The 17,589-nt window shown below is 39.8% G+C and overlaps 1 protein-coding gene across 2 annotated transcripts in view; it reads left to right on the top strand.

Moving 5' to 3' along the window:
* Positions 1-17,589, top strand: part of LOC130242203 (netrin-G1) — a 148,950-nt gene that overhangs the window by 88,743 nt on the left and 42,618 nt on the right. For both annotated transcript variants that reach the window (XM_056474251.1, XM_056474241.1), the window contains exon 4: positions 15,859-16,031. In XM_056474251.1, the coding sequence (XP_056330226.1) occupies positions 15,859-16,031 (173 nt within the window). The remainder of the gene's footprint in view (positions 1-15,858; positions 16,032-17,589) is intronic.

The raw sequence follows: 17,589 nt of genomic DNA on the forward strand, positions 1-17,589 counted from the left end.
ATTCAACGGTCCCTCCAATTTCAATATGACAATGCCAACGGCAAAAGCATCACGTCCCTCGCCGCTGCACCGCAGATACACTGAACTTCCTGACATTGGCTTGATGATCCAGTTTCGGCTGGTTTTTAATTAACCCGGGGGTCAGATCTCAAAGCACACCACTTTTGGGAATTTCGCTATCTAGATGAAGGGCGGTTAGATACATCCGCAGATTAGAGATATGGAGGAGATTTAATTGACTAGCCTTTATGATACTCCAGAGAGGTGATGAATATGTGCACTTCAGTGATGCTGAAATTGGAAAGTAGCCTAAATTAATAGCAATACATACACTGTATGAAAAGGAGCAGTGAAAAAAGGTTATTGCAAGTAAATTTAATAAACAATAACAGTTACAAAAGTCTTCATAAACTGTGATGATGAAAAAAAAACTTGATGTAAGATTATCTTTCATACACACACACACACATAAAAAAAATTGTTGGTGTAACTTTTTAAACTGTTTTACTGATGAATTGACACATATTTCCACGTTGAATTGGGTTATTTCAAATTATTTCAAGCAAATGAAACCAAAGAGAAAAATTCATTTTGAACAATCACTTTTATTTAAAATGATCTAATGAATTAACCTTATGAGAAGCACAGGCTGTTTCTCAATATGCATTCTTCAGCACTCTTGCGTCCTTGTGTTCTCGTGTAACGTCATCATCAACCGTCAAAGTTCAGTTCCAAGACTAAAGACCAAGTACTGAGGACACCTAAAAGTTCCCAGATGTGTTCTTGAGCACAAAACTCGCTCATGAAGTCCCAGAAGTCATTGAGGCTGAATAAAGGAGGTGGGAAGCGGAGCATTCTCTATACCTGTTTATTATTAAAGTTCAGAAATATAACTTATTTATCGCAAAAGTTTCCCTAAATGAGATGGTGAAAGTAAACATTAACATGAAAAATCTTAATAAAGGCATTAACACATTAAGGGTGTTCATTTGCTAAAATTCAAATTAAAATCTGTTTTATTTCTATTGTGCAAAGTACATTTGTTATGTTTTGTGCATGTTATATGTATTGAAAATGGGAAAAACATTGTTCAACATTCATTGTTGTATGAATGTTGTAATGTTTACATAATTTCTGTTAAAAAAACGTGATGGTCACGTGACAATCAGGAATATTGCAGCATCTTATTTCTCACAGGACACGTTGTGTTCTCGCGGTCTTCCGAGTCCGTTCTTATGAGGTAACCTGGCAAGAACGAGCTCCATGAGAAAGCAAGTCTGTTCTCTGTGTTCTTGGTATTGAGAAACAGCCACAGATTCCTCTTGTGGAGCCAATTAATCTCAATGACTTTATTTTGGACAATCAGAATTGTCTGTTACATTGTAAAAAATGCTGGGTTCTGCACAGTTAATTTGTGTTGGGACAGCTTAAACAAATTAAGCAAATTTATTGGTTTATACAAATTTAAGTGCATTAAACTAAAAACAATTAAGTGTTTTTTTTTTTGTTTTTTTTCAAATTACTTGAACCCCCACCCCCAAGTTCAAGTAATTTGAACAAACAGCAAATGTCATTTTGTGTATTTACCGGAGTTCGAAATTAACAACTGCTTCAATAATGCTTACTGTTGACAGAAGCTGATCTCAGGACTAGCATTAGCACAGTTTTGGCTCACTAAGTGAAGTAAGAAACATTAATGTTCTTACTGTAAACATGCTAAGCCTGCTGGGAACTACACATCCACTTCCTAGGTAGTTACATAAACACAATTAATTAACTTAATGTTTTACAAATTTAAGTAGTGAACATATATTGTCCAAAAACTGTTGTTTCAGCTCATTTTATTCATTCATTCATTTCTTTTTGGCTCAGTCCCTTTATTAATCCGGGGTCGCCACAGCGGAATGAACCGCCAACTCATCCAGCATTTGTTTTACGCAGCGGATGCCCTTCCAGCTACAGCCCATCACTGGGAAACACATACACACACACTTACACTACGGACAATTTGGCCTACCCAATTCACCTGTACTGCATGTCTTAGGACTGTGGGGAAAACTGGAGCACCCGGAGGAAACCCACACGAACGCAGGGAGAACATACAAACTCCACACAGAAACACCAACTGAGCCGAGGCTTGAACCAGCGACCTTTTTGCTGTGAGGCGATAGCACTACCTACTGCACCACTGCTTCTCCCCCAGCTCATTTTAACAAGCAGCAAAACATATCAGCTATTTTTTAAAGATTAAATAACTTTACATAAATGGTTGGATCAATAAAATGTCAAGTTCAAAACAGCATGCAATTTAAGCAAAACCAAAACTAGCATAAATGGTTACTGTAATGGAAGGGATGCTGACAATGAAGTTGAGGTTAATATGCAGTTTATTAAAGAGTAGTCTTGCAGGCAATGGTCAAGAACAGGGACAAACATGAGCATGCGGTAATCCAAAGCGTAGTCAGAAACAGGTGAATGGTCAGGACAAGCGGCAAGACAATGGAAACAAGAAAAAGGTCAGAAGACAACAAGACAAACAAGGAAAAATGCTTTGTAATGCTACAATAAAAACAAGACTCAGCAATGTGTGTGAAAATGAGACGGGTCTTTATAGGTAATAATTTAATGGTAGGCTTCAGTTGTGTGTCTGTGTGTGTATTATTTAGGGGAATCAGGAACTGGTGTGTGTGAGGTAGGGTTGTCAAAATGCTGGAATTTGGTACCAATCGATACTGAGGTTTTAAAAATCAATTTAGCACATTCTTAAACAGCGCTGATTTGCCATCGTGTTCATGTGCAAAAAAATGTCAAGCTCGAAACAGCTACACTGACAAAGAATTATTTAAAGATGATTCCTTGGATTTACTTTTTTTAATTTAAGTGGTTGTAAACAATTTATTTGGGCTGAATTTAAACAAACAAATTAAGTTGAAGATTTCTAAATGTAACGTTTTTTTTTATTTAACAAATAAATTGTTTGCAACAATTTGCAGACATCATTATTCAGTGTACATGCAATTTAAACAAATCCAAACTAACATACATTGTTACTGTAACGGAAGGGACGCTGACAGCAAAGTTGAGAATGCAGGTGCAGTGTATTCAACAGTAGTCGTGCAGGCAATGGTCAAGAACAGGGACAAGCAGGAGCAGTGCCTACAGTGTTTCTCAACCACGTTCCTGGAGGACCACCAGCACTGCATGTTTTGGATGTCTCCTTTGTCTGTCACACCCATTACAGGTCTTTCAGTCTCTGCTAATGAGCTGATGATCTGAATCAGGTGTGTTTGGTTAATGATACATGGAAATTGTACAGAGCTGGTGGTCCTCCAGGAATGGGGTTGAGAAACACTGATGTAGTAATGGCACTAGTCAGAGAAATTTAAGATCTGAAACAGCGTACGCAGCTGCCTCTGGTGGATTCGTGAAAACAAATACTGCAAAAAACTTATATAATATATATAATATATAATATATATAGGGTACGTAATCAGAATGAGCCTGGGTTGATTATTTCTGTGCAATTTCAGTGAGGGACCAATTCGCATTGTACAGGAAGTTCTCATGCAATATACAGCTAAAGTTTACGATTCCTGTCCTCACACTATACGGTCTGATTGTTCAGCAGAAACTTGACCACTAACACTATGCTCATAAAATGAAGCCATCATACCCCCATATAATTATTTTTTGTTTAATGGTGGTGGGCAAACTAGCACGTGATGTATTTATGCCACCTAATGAAAAGGGTGGAAAGATCATGTGGAATGGAAGTAATCAAATAAACACCACTTTTTTTACAATCTGATCTGTATCTTGCAAATATATGAACATGATATGTGTTTAATTGTTTCTGTCAGTTCTGGAATATATACTTTAACATCACACCATCGCACCCATGTGAACCTGTGAGTGTGTGTCTGTTTTTGTGCAGGTGTAGCACAAACACGGAGTTCAGTTCAATCGGTTTGTAGGTCTGATTCAAATGTGCCATTCTCTCACGAGGGTCGACCAAAATCTCTGACGTGTCAGAAAATCATCCAACCATGCGATTCCAGATCATAGGGGTTATTAAAGTCCTCTCCATTCCCCCTGTACACTACACAAACACAGCATCACAAATGACAAACAGCAAAGCTGAAATTTGGGCTCATTCAAAGAAGAATCACAAGATTCAGAATTTGCCTCAAAATCAGACCAAAACCACACAGTGTATACCCAGCGTAAATGATTTTTTAATCTATCTGAAGTTGACCAATCAGTAGGATGAACAGCAAATATTATGTGTTGTGCTTTATAATTCACACACAAAGGGTAACCAGGTGCCCTGTTTTTGTAGCAAACATTCATGACACGTATAACTAATTGCAACATAGGCTCATTCTGAAAAAAATGTATCCCTATATACCTTTCTGCAGATCACGAATTATGTAGCCAGATGTACATTTCGTCTTTAAAACGAACGCTACTATTTGATGCCGTTCATTTTTCATGCTCATCAGCTGACCGCTGTTACTAGTTTGTCCAGTTAGCTCGCCATGTACGAAGGTGGACTTGAGATGCAGAGACTAGTTGAACACGACAATGGTGTTTGAGTCTGGCGAAGAACTGTTCCACAAATTTTGTAAGACAAAAACAGAAGCCAAAAGATAAAAGAAACAAGTAAGTAACAGAGTGAGAATGTGGTAAAATCTGAAAACGTAGTAAAAATCTGGTGACTGCGAGGGCTTTTTTTTGATTGCTTTTTAAAACTGTCGGTTGGATGCAGAGAAGTGGGTGGGTCAAACGGTGCTTTTAAAAACACTATTGGTTGGGTTTAGAGAAGGAGGAGTGTGGGTCAGTCAATCAGTCAGTCAGTCAGTCATTTTGTCAGTCAGTCGACAGCGGCCTTTGGTGGATTTATATGAGAACAGGAGGCACGAATGGCATTTGCGAGAGAAATTTGAGATCTCAAAAAGCGTACACAGTGGCCTCTGGTGGATTCACGAAAACAAAAAATGCTAAAAAAAAATTTTTTTAAAGTAGCTCCTGGGACATATTTGGTGCTCTCCAGCAATGTATACAGCAGTACGTTTTGGTTCTTATGAGAGAGACTCTAAAAGCAATGTCTTACTCTGTTTATGTACAGAATTTCCAATGATCAAGGTTATAAAATTTTGTTGTATATTACATATTTTCACATAAACTCACTCACGACGTGTGCATTGACATACAATCTTCTAACCATCAACATTTGCCCCATGTACGAATGCCTTCAACAAACTTCCTGATGAAAACGTAAATACGTATTGTCCTCTTTATAACAAAATAAACACAGATGCAAAATTACAGTGGTGAGAAAACAGCAGGTAGTGGGCAACTGATCAAACGTCAAATGTATCAAATGTACATCGAAGACTTGTGTCAAACACAGATCCAATATACAGTACACATACAGTATGCATTCATACACTGATGTCCTATTCTCTACCACTAAAATAATTACACAAAATTGTTAACGTAAAAAAAATGTTTTATTAATCAATCTTTAATTCAAATATGGCAACGTATTTTGTATACAGTAACATCTAAAGGGATTTCAGTGCATGCAAAGCAATATGCTTAAAAAGACCTATGCTTGTAATTCATAGATTGATGGAGGATGTACATATAATATACAGTAGCATACTTATTCTGAATCTCATCACAGATCAATTGATGTCCAATCTGTTTTACATAATTTTCTTCAATAATCCAATAATGTGATATCAGTATGAAATCAATTTGTCGTCTAAAACATGACATCGTTTATCAAACATATTGACCTACATGTGTTAGGGAAGCAGACGGACAAACAAGGTGAGTAGATGAATAACGGTGTTTATTTACAACAGTGAGCACACAAGGAGAACTGATGATAAGTGACTGGATTTTGGTTGTGTTGAGGATCCTTTGAGGCAGATTGGATGACAGACACCGAGGGAGACCAATTGCACACACCAGAGGGCTTGAGGGGAAGACAGACTGACGATAAACACAAGGCAGACAGGATACCGGGAACACTGGACAGACTAGGAGAAACAGAGAGTAGGTAAGTACAATATTTCTGAGATCGAGGGTTAGTGATTACCAGGAGGTGTTCACTCAGAGTCCGCTTCGTAGGAACGAGACCGGACAATGAGTGAAGTGAAGGTGTGTGCTTATATAGTGTGTCTGAGTGATTGGGTGCAGCTGTGCGTGGTTAATACTCAGGTGAAGGTGATCGTTGCGTGATGCTGGTGGAAGAGCCTGGCCAATCCGTGACATTACCCCCCTCCCCAGGGCCCGCTCCTGAGGGCCTAAACCTCCGACGCCGTGGTGGTCTACCACGTCCACGAGGTGCTGGGAACTCAGGGTGATTGGAGTGGAACTCCTCCATAAGTGCGGGATCCAATATATCTGATCTGGGGACCCAAGACCTTTCCTCTGGACCATATCCCCCCCATCGACAAGGTACTCCAGATGACCACCACGACGTCGGGACCGCAGGATGTCCTTGACCTTGTAGATGGACCCTTCTTCCAACATCAGTGCGGGAGGAGGTTCCTCTTCATGGCCAGGCTCTGTGGAGGGAATCAGAGGGTCGTGAAAGGGTTTGAGGAGTGACACGTGGAATGTGGGGTGGATTCTGTATTGTGGTGGTAACTGTAACTTAAACGTGACGGGGTTGACCTGTTCCAGGATGGTGAAGGGACCAACAAATCTGGGACTTTTCGGGAGGGCAGTCGCAAGCGGATATCTCGGGTGGAGAGCCAGACTTTCTGCCCTGGAGTATAGATGGGACCTGGACTCCTCCTTTTATCTGATACCTCCTTTGCTCTGCGTACTGCCCTCTGGAGATGGTGATGAGCGTCGTCCCAGACCCTCTCGCTCTCCCGGAACCAGTAATCCACTGCGGGGACATCAGATGGTTCGCCATCCCAGGGAAAGAGTGGAGGTTGAAATCCTAGGATGCACTGGAATGGCGTAAGTCCGGTGGTAGGTTGCCGCAGTGAATTCTGGGCGTATTTCGCCCAGCCCAGAAACTGGCTCCAGGAGTTTTGATGACCGTGACAGAAGGTCCTGAGGAACCGCCCCACTTTCTGAATTTTCCTCTCGGTCTGGCCGTTGGTCTGTGGGTGGTAGCCAGACGAGAGGCTTACGGTCACACCTAGGAGTCTGAAGAAGGCTTTCCATAGTCTGGAGATGAATTGGGGTCCTCGGTCCGAGACTATATCTTCTGGTACTCCAAAATTTCGAAAGACATGGTTGAACAGGTTTTCGGCGGTCTCTAGGGCTGTGGGCAGACCCTTCAACGGAATTAAATGACAGAACTTAGAAAATCGATCCACAATGACTAAAATACAAGTATTACCTTCGGATGATGGGAGATCTGTCATGAAGTCAACTCCTAGGTGTGACCAGGGGCGGTTTGGGATGGGCAAGGGATGGAGTTTACCTGCAGGCAGATGGCGAGGACTCTTTGACATAGCGCATTCCCTACAGCCTTGGACGTATCTCCTCACATCCCTCGCCATGTTCGGCCACCAAAAGCGTTGGGAAAGCAACGAGAGGGTGTTGTTGGCCCCGGGATGCCCTGTGCCCAAAGATGTATGGCTGGAATGAATAAGATCTACCCGTTGGTTTTCAGGGATGAAGCGTCGATTGGGGGGACAGCCCGGCGGAATCCTCGAGTCTGGAGTGGCGACGACTGTAGGAGCGGACCAGGTGATGGGACAAGCAGAAATTTGTTCTGGGAGGATCTTGGCTGGTGTTTCTATGATTTCCGGCTGATCATAAATTCTGGAAAGGGCGTCTGCTCGGACGTTCTTTGATCCTGGTCGGTAAGAGATTGAGAATTGGAATCTGGAGAAGAACAAAGACCACCGGGCCTGACGAGGACAGAGTCTTTTAGCTTCTTTGAGGTACTGTAGATTTTTATGGTCAGTAATCACCTGGAATGGATGTTTGGCTCCCTCCAGCCAGTGTTGCCATTCCTCTAGAGCGAGCTTGATCGCTAGTAGTTCTCGATTCCCGATGTCATAGTTCCTTTCCGCCGGGCTGAGTTTCCTGGAGAAATAGGCGCATGGATGGAGTAATGCTGGTGTACCGTGGTATTGAGACAGAATGGCTCCCACTCCAGTGGTCGACGCATCCACTTCTACCACGAAAGGTAGGTCAGGATCAGGGTGAGTCAGGAGTGGAGCTTGAGTGAAGGATTGTTTGAGATTGTGGAAGGCTGCGGCGGCTTCGGGAGGCCAGGAGAGTTTCTTGGGTTGTTTTCGGAGTAGGTTGGTCAGCGGAGCGGTGATGAGACTGTAGTTGTGGATGAAACGTCGATAGAAATTGGCAAATCCTAGAAATCGTTGGAGTTCTTTAATGGTTGTGGGTTCTGGCCAGGAAACAACGGATTTGACCTTCCCCTCGTCCATGCGAACCCCATTTTGGTCGATGATGTACCCTAGGAACTGAACAGAGGGTAAGTGGAATGAGCATTTCTCTGCCTTGAGGTACAATTGGTGCTCTCTGAGGGTTTGTAGGACCTCCGCAACGTGGTGGCGATGTTCAGCCTCACTCCGGGAGTAAATCAGGATATCATCAATGTAGACTATGACTGAGAGGTGGAGGAACTCCCGGAGGACTTCATGGATGAAGTTTTGGAATACGGAGGGGGCGTTGACCAGACCATAGGGCATGACCAGGTACTCATAGTGCCCTGTAGGGGTCACAAACGCCGTCTTCCATTCGTCCCCCTCGTGTATTCTTACCAGATTGTAAGCGCTGCGGAGGTCCAACTTAGTGAATATCTTTGCTGATCGGAGTTGTTCCAGGGCCGCAGGGACGAGAGGAAGCGGATATCTGAATTTGATTGTACCTTGATTCAGGACTCGATAGTCTATACAAGGCCGCAACCCTCCATCCTTCTTGGCCACGAAGAAGAAACTTGAGGCCGCGGGTGAGGTGGACTGACGAATATACCCCTGACTCAGAGCCTCATGAATATACTCCTCTTTGTGGAGCAATCCCACTTGGAGATTGATAGGTTCACATTTACGATGGATACGTGCCTGGGAATGGATATTGTTGGTTATGGGTTGAATCTGGTAGACGTGCGTCGAGGCTTCGGTGTTAAGCTGGAGGTGGCGACAGAGGGCGTATGAGATAAAATTTCCAGCTGACCCGGAGTCGATGAGGGCCGTGACTGAAACAGATACAGAAGGGGTAGTTAACTGGACATTGGTGGTGAGAGGATGCATTTTTTCAATGGGAGAACTGAACACACTCACCAAGGGACGTGCTGGACGAATGGGACAGTCCAGTCTGACATGTCCTTCGGCTCCACAGTACATACACAGACCCCGGGTCAGCCTCCTCTGTCGCTCAGCGATCGTGAGTCTACCAGATTCTACGATCATTGGTTCTGGTTCTGGAGGGACGGCTGGCTCTGGCGAACGGAGGAGTGCTTGGGGTACTGGCGGAAGATCATGCTGGTAGACCCTCAGACGATCAGAACAGCGGAGAGATTGTTGAATGAATTTCTCCAACCCCATGGTATCGTCGAGGGCTGCCAGTTGTAATCGGAGGCTGGGCTCCAATCCGAGCCGGTAGGTGGTGAGGAGAGATCGCTCATTCCATCCACTAGCAGCAGCCAGAGTGCGGAATCGGAGCGCATAATCCTGAGTGGACATGGCTCCCTGTTTGAGATGGTATAACTGTTCTCCGGCTGCTACTTCTGCATCTGCGCGACCAAAAACCTCCTTAAAATATTTGGTGAACATTTGAATGGAGCTTGTTACCGGCCCAGACTGTTGCCAGATGGTTTCTGCCCACCGAAGAGCCGATCCAGAGAGAAGGGAGATGATGAACGCAATTTTGGACCGATCTGTGGGATATAACTCAGGTTGCATGGTAAATACCAGAGAACATTGTAACAGAAAACCATTGCACTCCTCCGCCCCGCCAGAGTAGGGCGCTGGTCGAGCCATGGGACTGGATGAGTGGGTGGACGGTGAAGAAGTGCTCGGTGCTGGTGGTGCTTCGGGAAGTGGAGCAGATGGTGACAAGACTCTCTTCAGCGAGTCCACCAACTCCTGAATGGGATCGTGAGTGCTCATGCTGTTGATTGTTGTTGGTCCGGTCTTCTGTTAGGGAAGCAGACGGACAAACAAGGTGAGTAGATGAATAACGGTGTTTATTTACAACAGTGAGCACACAAGGAGAACTGATGATAAGTGACTGGATTTTGGTTGTGTTGAGGATCCTTTGAGGCAGATTGGATGACAGACACCGAGGGAGACCGAATGCACACACCAAAGGGCTTGAGGGGAAGACAGACTGACGATAAACACAAGGCAGACAGGATACCGGGAACACTGGACAGACTAGGAGAAACAGAGAGTAGGTAAGTACAATATTTCTGAGATCGAGGGTTAGTGATTACCAGGAGGTGTTCACTCAGAGTCCGCTTCGTAGGAACGAGACCGGACAATGAGTGAAGTGAAGGTGTGTGCTTATATAGTGTGTCTGAGTGATTGGGTGCAGCTGTGCGTGGTTAATACTCAGGTGAAGGGGATCGTTGCGTGATGCTGGTGGAAGAGCCTGGCCAATCCGTGACAACATGTACATTAAACACTATTGATGTCAAATTCATGTCAAAGCTCCTGTTGCGTAGCAGTTTGGCACTCCAGTCATGTCATGTCTTATTTATTTATTGCAAGCTCATAGCTTTACAGTATTAAAACACTGGCATTTCTTTCATTTAGAATAACATTTCAGTTTCTACTGTAAGAGAGCTTTTTCAATGATTTCTTTACTGATAAACGCTTGTCCCAATGGACAGAACAGACGTAATGAAAGAGGGAAACCAATCAAAGAAGGTGAGCCAGAACCACACCTAATGATTAAATCATTGGATCACACTTTATTTTGATGGTCCGTTTGTTGAATTTAAGTTTTATTGCATCTACATGCCAACTAATTCTCATTGGATTATAAGTAGATTGTTAGGTTGGGGTTAGGGTTGGGGTTAGTGTCAGTTGACATGTACTTGCAAAGTCTCTTAAAGTCTGTTCAATGTCTGTTGAATGAGCAGGATCAGCAGATATTAAGCAGACAGTCTACTAATACTCAAATGGACCATCAAAATAACATGTTACCAATGATTGCAACAGACTGATGGTTAGTAGGTTTAAGGCATTTACCAGCCACAATCTACTTTGCTTTGGCAAGTTCTATGATCCCACTTTATATTAAGTGTCACACTTTAGTTTAATGTACAACTTGCACTATTAACAAACCATTAACTAAGGTTTTTAACTTAATAAACTATTAATTGGCTGTTTATTAATAAATAGTGGGGTAATAGTTGGGTTTGGGTATTGGCTGGGATAAGGGACGTAAAATAAGATTAGGTCCCACTTTATATTAAGTGTCCTTAACTAATATGTACTTACACAGACATAGAAAATGAAGTACTTATTGTGTAATTAAATGTATTTACTTGTGCTTGAGTAAATACCTGTATGTAATTACATCTGTAATTAACTTCTGTAACTACATTTGTAAATACACTGTTGACCATCCCTTACATCTTAACCCACCCTTAAACCTACCCATACCACCGAACCTGTCTATAACCCTACCTCCATCCCTTCTCAAGAGCACCGCAAGTGTTCTCAAATACATTATGAACACAGTAAGTACATTGTATATATTTTTTAATGCAAATACATAGTAGTTAAGGCCACTTAATATAAAGTGGGACCTGAGATGATACTTTATAAGTGCTACTAAACAGTCAATAAATTAATAATAGGTAGGTAATATCCCGGTAATAAACAGTTTGAATTGATACTTAAATTAAAGTGTTAACCACAAAACTTATGGTTCTACTGAGATGCAATATGGGTATGGTTAGGGACAGGTTTAGATTGATAGTTGATAGCTTTTATGAGGGTTAATGTGTAAGGGATGGGTCAGCAGGGTAATTATAAACATTCATTCATTCACCTTCGGCTTAGTCCTTTTATTCTTGAGAGGGTCGTTACAGCAGAATGAACCGCCAACTTAACCATTGTATGTCTTACGCAGTCTAGCTGCAGCCCAGTACTGGGAAACATCCATACACTCTAACATGCATACGCACATACACTACGGCCAATTTAGTTTATCCAGTTGATCTGTACTGCATGTCTTTGGACACGCGAACATGGGGAGAACATTCAAATTCAACATAGAAATGCCAACTGGCCCAGCCAGGACTCGCACAAGCGACCTTCTTGCTGTGAGGTGACAGTGCTAATCACTGAGCCACTGTGTCGCCCCAATTATCAACATATTTACAGAAATTAATTACAGATTTAATTACATTTTTAATATATTAATATGATGTAAAAACATGACCAAATGATTAATTTAAATGTAATTACATAGTAATTAAGGCCCATTAATAATAAAGTTTGATTAGTGGCAAACTCCAAGCAAACTTCGTTTTGGCCTTGTTTTGTAAAATATATATATTTTACATTATGTCATTGGATTTTACCTAAAGTATATTTAAGTATGTTGGGGAGCCATCTAAAAATAGCAGATATCAAGCAGACAGTCTAATAATACTCTAATCACTTCAAGTTGATATGTAGTTAACAGTAGAAAGTCAAAAGACCTTCACCAACTTGAAAGAAAAACATCTAAATAAACAACGCCACTGAACACGTTCGTCAAATGCAATGTTTGTTTGACAATGAACAGTCCATCATGAAAGCTGGAATTAGAATTTACATTTTTTCAGTTGTTTTCCCGCAGTTATTAATCATTTATGTGCAATGTCACGGAAAGTAGAAAGTCAATTGGAATGGATGTATTTCTGTAACATGTCTGTCTCGAGTTCACAGCAGGCGGTAGCCGCATATCCTCACCGCCGTGCGTCTTCAAAGAGCAGAAGTCCTCCCTGGAACGAGCTGCAGAAAAACAAACACTGCCTTGATATCATAGCATACACAAACCCTCCAGAGAGGTGTAGCATATCCTGAATGCTCAATGATCTCATTAACCGCTGACCATCACACTGGGAGGCCGAGGTCACAAGTACACAACACGGTTGTAACCTTTTGTCTCCTGGCAAAATCAATGACTGCAAATTATATTTAGAGGAGATATGGAAAGTGAGACCACTCATCTCGAGTGGCAGATAAGATAATCATCCGCAATCGCCGCAGTGTCTCTCAAGCTCTCGCTGTTTTCTCTGTAGGAAATTAGAATGAAGAGCTACACATGCATTCAAATTAATAATAATAATTTGGTGTGGAAACATTTTCACTCACAAACTTGTGAAACCTTGTTAAAATATATATGATTTATCTTTTAATTATGCCTTTTTAAATTGTGTTCATATCTAACAGTTTTTTTGCACAATATGGTGTTAATTTATGAGATAACATCTTGCAAATTTAAAATTCTCAAATCTTTCAATTCTTTCTTAAATCTTATAATTCTGACTGCGTTTAAATTAGTTATTGTTGTGTTGACAGGCCAGTGTGTTATGGAAAAAGTCAAATATTTCATTATATTGTAAAACATGCCAATGCGTTCAGTATATTTAGTTAAAAAAAATAATAATTCACTACTGATTTATTACCTGCCCATTATTAAGATATTGGCTGCTTATTAGTACTTATAAAGTATAATAAATATCTATGTATTATTCTACATCTGTAATTCTAGCCAATACCCAAATCCAACTACTACCTTAATATATACATATGTACTTAATAAGCAGCTAATTAGTGGTTATTGTAAATTAATTTATTGTAGCAAGCACCTTAAAATATAATGTGACAGAAACTTTTTTCTCTCTCTCTCTGTCTCTCTCTCTCTCTCTCTCTCTCTTAAATAAATCCAAACACAACTGTGTGTGAGTCATGTGAGAATTGTGTGATTCTATGAAAGAATAAAAATATTGGATAAAAATATCACAGTCTTATGGTATGTTGGTATTGTGATCACTGCTCTAAAATAAGTTCTTTTTAAGTGTCTGGGTGAAAAAAAAACAACTTTTGCCCCTTTGAAGAGTATATTTCACTACAAGAAACATTTCAAATATTTTGGAACAGAAACATGTCAGGCTAAATAATTAAAATAAGCAGTTGACTTCTGCTATCATCATTAGTTTCAAAAACACACTTTTTTTTTTTACAAGACGATACTGTTGCCCTGAAAAACTAAATAAAATAGTAATAAAAAAAAAAAATATATATATATATATATATATATATATATATATATATATATATATATATATATATATATATATATATATATATATATATATATATATAATATAATATAATATAATTTAGGAATGGTTTAACAGAAAATTATATGGTTTTAAAACCTTGATTTTTCTTTTCGGCTTAGTCCCTTTATTATTCTGGGGTCACCACAGCAGAATGAACCGCCAACTTATCTAGCATATGTTTTACGCACTGGATGCCTTTCCAGCTGCAACCCATCAAAAAAAAATTCCGGAATTTTACGCTTTACTTCCGGCAGCTGGGGTGCCGGAAAGAAACCATAAAATAACGGCCGTTAAATTACAGAAATTTCCTTAAATTTAAATTTTGGGTAAATTTCTGTAATTCCACCAGTTATTTTACAGTAAATATCTGTAATTTAACGGCCGTGATTTTATGGTTTCTTTCCGGCACCCCAGCTGCCGGAAGTAAAGCGTAAAGTTCCGGAATTTTTTTACGGTGTGGGAAACATCCATACACAATCATACACTACGGACAATATTAGCTTACCCAATTCACCTATACCACGTCTTTGGACTTGTGGGGGAAACCACAGCCCCCGGAGGAAACCCACGCAAAACAGAGAGAATGCAAACTCCACACCGAAATGCCTATTGACCCATCTGAGGCTCGAACTAGTGACCTTTTTGCTGTGAGGTGAGGTACCCTGTGCCACCGTGTCGCCTTTACAATTACATAAAATGTTAAATAAATCACTGAATTAATAACACTATTGTTTTTCCTTTAATAAAATACTGACAGTAATTTCTGTCAAACTTTATTTTAAGGTCTAATTTGCTGCTTATTAATAGTTTGTAAGTTGGTTGGGTTTAGATATTGGGTGTGATTAAAGATGTAGTATAAGATTATGCAGAATATGTACTTAAAAATGATGCATGCTAATAAGCAACAAGGTAATCGTGAAAAAAAGGTTCATATACTAAACCATTACCATATTTTCTTGTAAATTCCAATCTTTATTTTAAACAATTAGAATTGTTTCATTTTAATATACATATATATTTTTTTTTAAATCATGGAAAGCATCTTTGTTTTGACACAACAAACCTCAGACTTGAGATTCCCTCTTATATATTTAACGCTCTCTAAACACTCTAAAACAACAGTCAACTCTTTGTCGAAAATCTCTTCCCTGGCAGACATCAGAAGAACTTTGAAGAGGTGCTGTTAGTGTCGATAGACTTTCCTCTTCTTTTCTTCTTTGCCTTTTTTCAATGTTAAAGCCCAACCACTGAGAGGCTTTCATTCTGCTTTTGTGTCACAGATGTGACCCACGCTTCTATTCAGTATCTCCGCAGGGGCACACTCAAATGAGCTCTGTTTTTAACGGCATAATGAAGCTCTCTTCCGAAGCATCATGGGAAGCCTACGTTAAAGGTTGGAGTTTGTAATGGATATGCCACAAAGAGGCTCCCAACGCATTGCAACGAAATTAATATTGCGATTGGGATAAGACGTCAAGCGCTGCGGCCGGCTCTTTGTTTGAAAACGCTGGCACTGGGCTGACATTTCGCGTTTGTTATGATGTTTTTGTTCTTCGTCCTGCTAGGTGCAAGTGCAACCTCCATGCCAACAGCTGTGTTTATGACAATGGGAAGCTGGGCTGCGAATGCGAGCACAACACCACGGGGCCGGATTGCGCTCGCTGTAAGAGGCACTACCAGGGCCGAGCCTGGAGTATGGGCTCCTACCTGCCCATCCCCAAGGGCACCGCCAATATCTGTGAGTACATCCTGCCATCTCCATCTTGACATGACTCACAGGGAAGCGTATAGTGCTCCATCAAGCACCGAAACGTGACCTTTTCAGTCGTGTTCCCAATGACATTTTACTTTCAGAGGAAAAGGACCAACAATAAGCCTGTAGGCCTTTGCACGTATGACAGAATTTTTGTGTTTTTTGTTTATTGTTTTTTTTTCTACAGCTCGGAGATGCTGTAAACCTGCACATGGTGGGCTTCTGTTCTTATTTTAGTTTAATTTTTTATTGTTATTTTGAATTAAGCTGTTAGCCAGCACTCACTTCTAGGGATTTACACATACCTAACTTTAAATAGTAACAGTTCTTCACCCCAGTGAGCTACAAACAAACATTAGGTATCATTGGAAAGAAGACTTTACGCTTTACCATTTTTGTTGGTTTTATTTGGGATTTTTAATGAGCTAATTAGTTTGTTATAGTAATTTTGTGAGTTTTATTAGTTTCGTTTTTAAAGTGTTTTTACTTTTACACTGCAAAAAAAAAAGATTTTTTTATTTTTAGATTAGATTAGATTAAAATATCTTTATTGTCCCAGAAGGGCAATTAGGTTTACAGCAATAGCCGACAGTTGACAGCAACAAGTCACACTCAACAACAATAACAGTAAACAATACAAATAATCATGAAGAGAGAAAAAAACTCAAAGCTTGCTTAGTAACCCAACTGCAGTTGGAACAAATATTTAGATTAGTTAGATTTTTTTTTTTGTTTCTAGTCTACATATTAAAATATTCTTAAATCAAGAAGCCTTTTCTAGACAAGCAAAACTTATTTTCTTGATTTAAGAAATATAATGCCAAAATTAGGTAAATTTTTCCTTAAAACAAGCTAAATAATCTGTCAATGGGGTAAGAAAAATAATATAATTAAAAAAAAATCTTATTTAATCTTATATTTTCGAAAATAAGTATATATTTTTCTTACCCAATTGGCAGATTATTTTGCTTGTTTTAAAGAAAAACTCACTCAATTTGACACATTATTTGTCAAAACAATACAATATTTTTACTTGTCTTGAAAATCCTTCTTGATTTAAGAATTTGTTGATATTTGGACTAGAATGAAGACAAAACCTCTAGGTTAGCATTTTTTGCAGTGTATTCACTAGGTTTCATTTATTAACATTTTAAGTCTGGAAAGAAAACTTTGATGTTGTCTTGAGAATGTAACTTTATTTAAAATAGTTTGAAACATTTTGAAAGAAAGAAAGGAAGGATTTAGTTATAGATAATGATAATAAATCATTCTGGAATGATGAGGTAAAGATATATTTTAAATATAACATCATGTACAATAAAGTACAATATTGCTGAAAATTCATGACACTGGAGACTGGAGAAATGATGCTGTAAATTCAGCATTTTCATCACAAAAATAAATTCTTTTCACCATTACATCATAGATTTTTTTTTTTTTCATATTTTTCTCTTTATTGTGGTATTATTATGCTGTATTATGTAATTGTTTTATATGAAACAAATATGTAATAATAGGCAGCAGCTAGCTCTTACTTGGTCAC

The sequence above is a fragment of the Danio aesculapii genome, chromosome 2 (assembly GCF_903798145.1).
Source record: "Danio aesculapii chromosome 2, fDanAes4.1, whole genome shotgun sequence".
Taxonomy (NCBI): domain Eukaryota; kingdom Metazoa; phylum Chordata; class Actinopteri; order Cypriniformes; family Danionidae; genus Danio; species Danio aesculapii.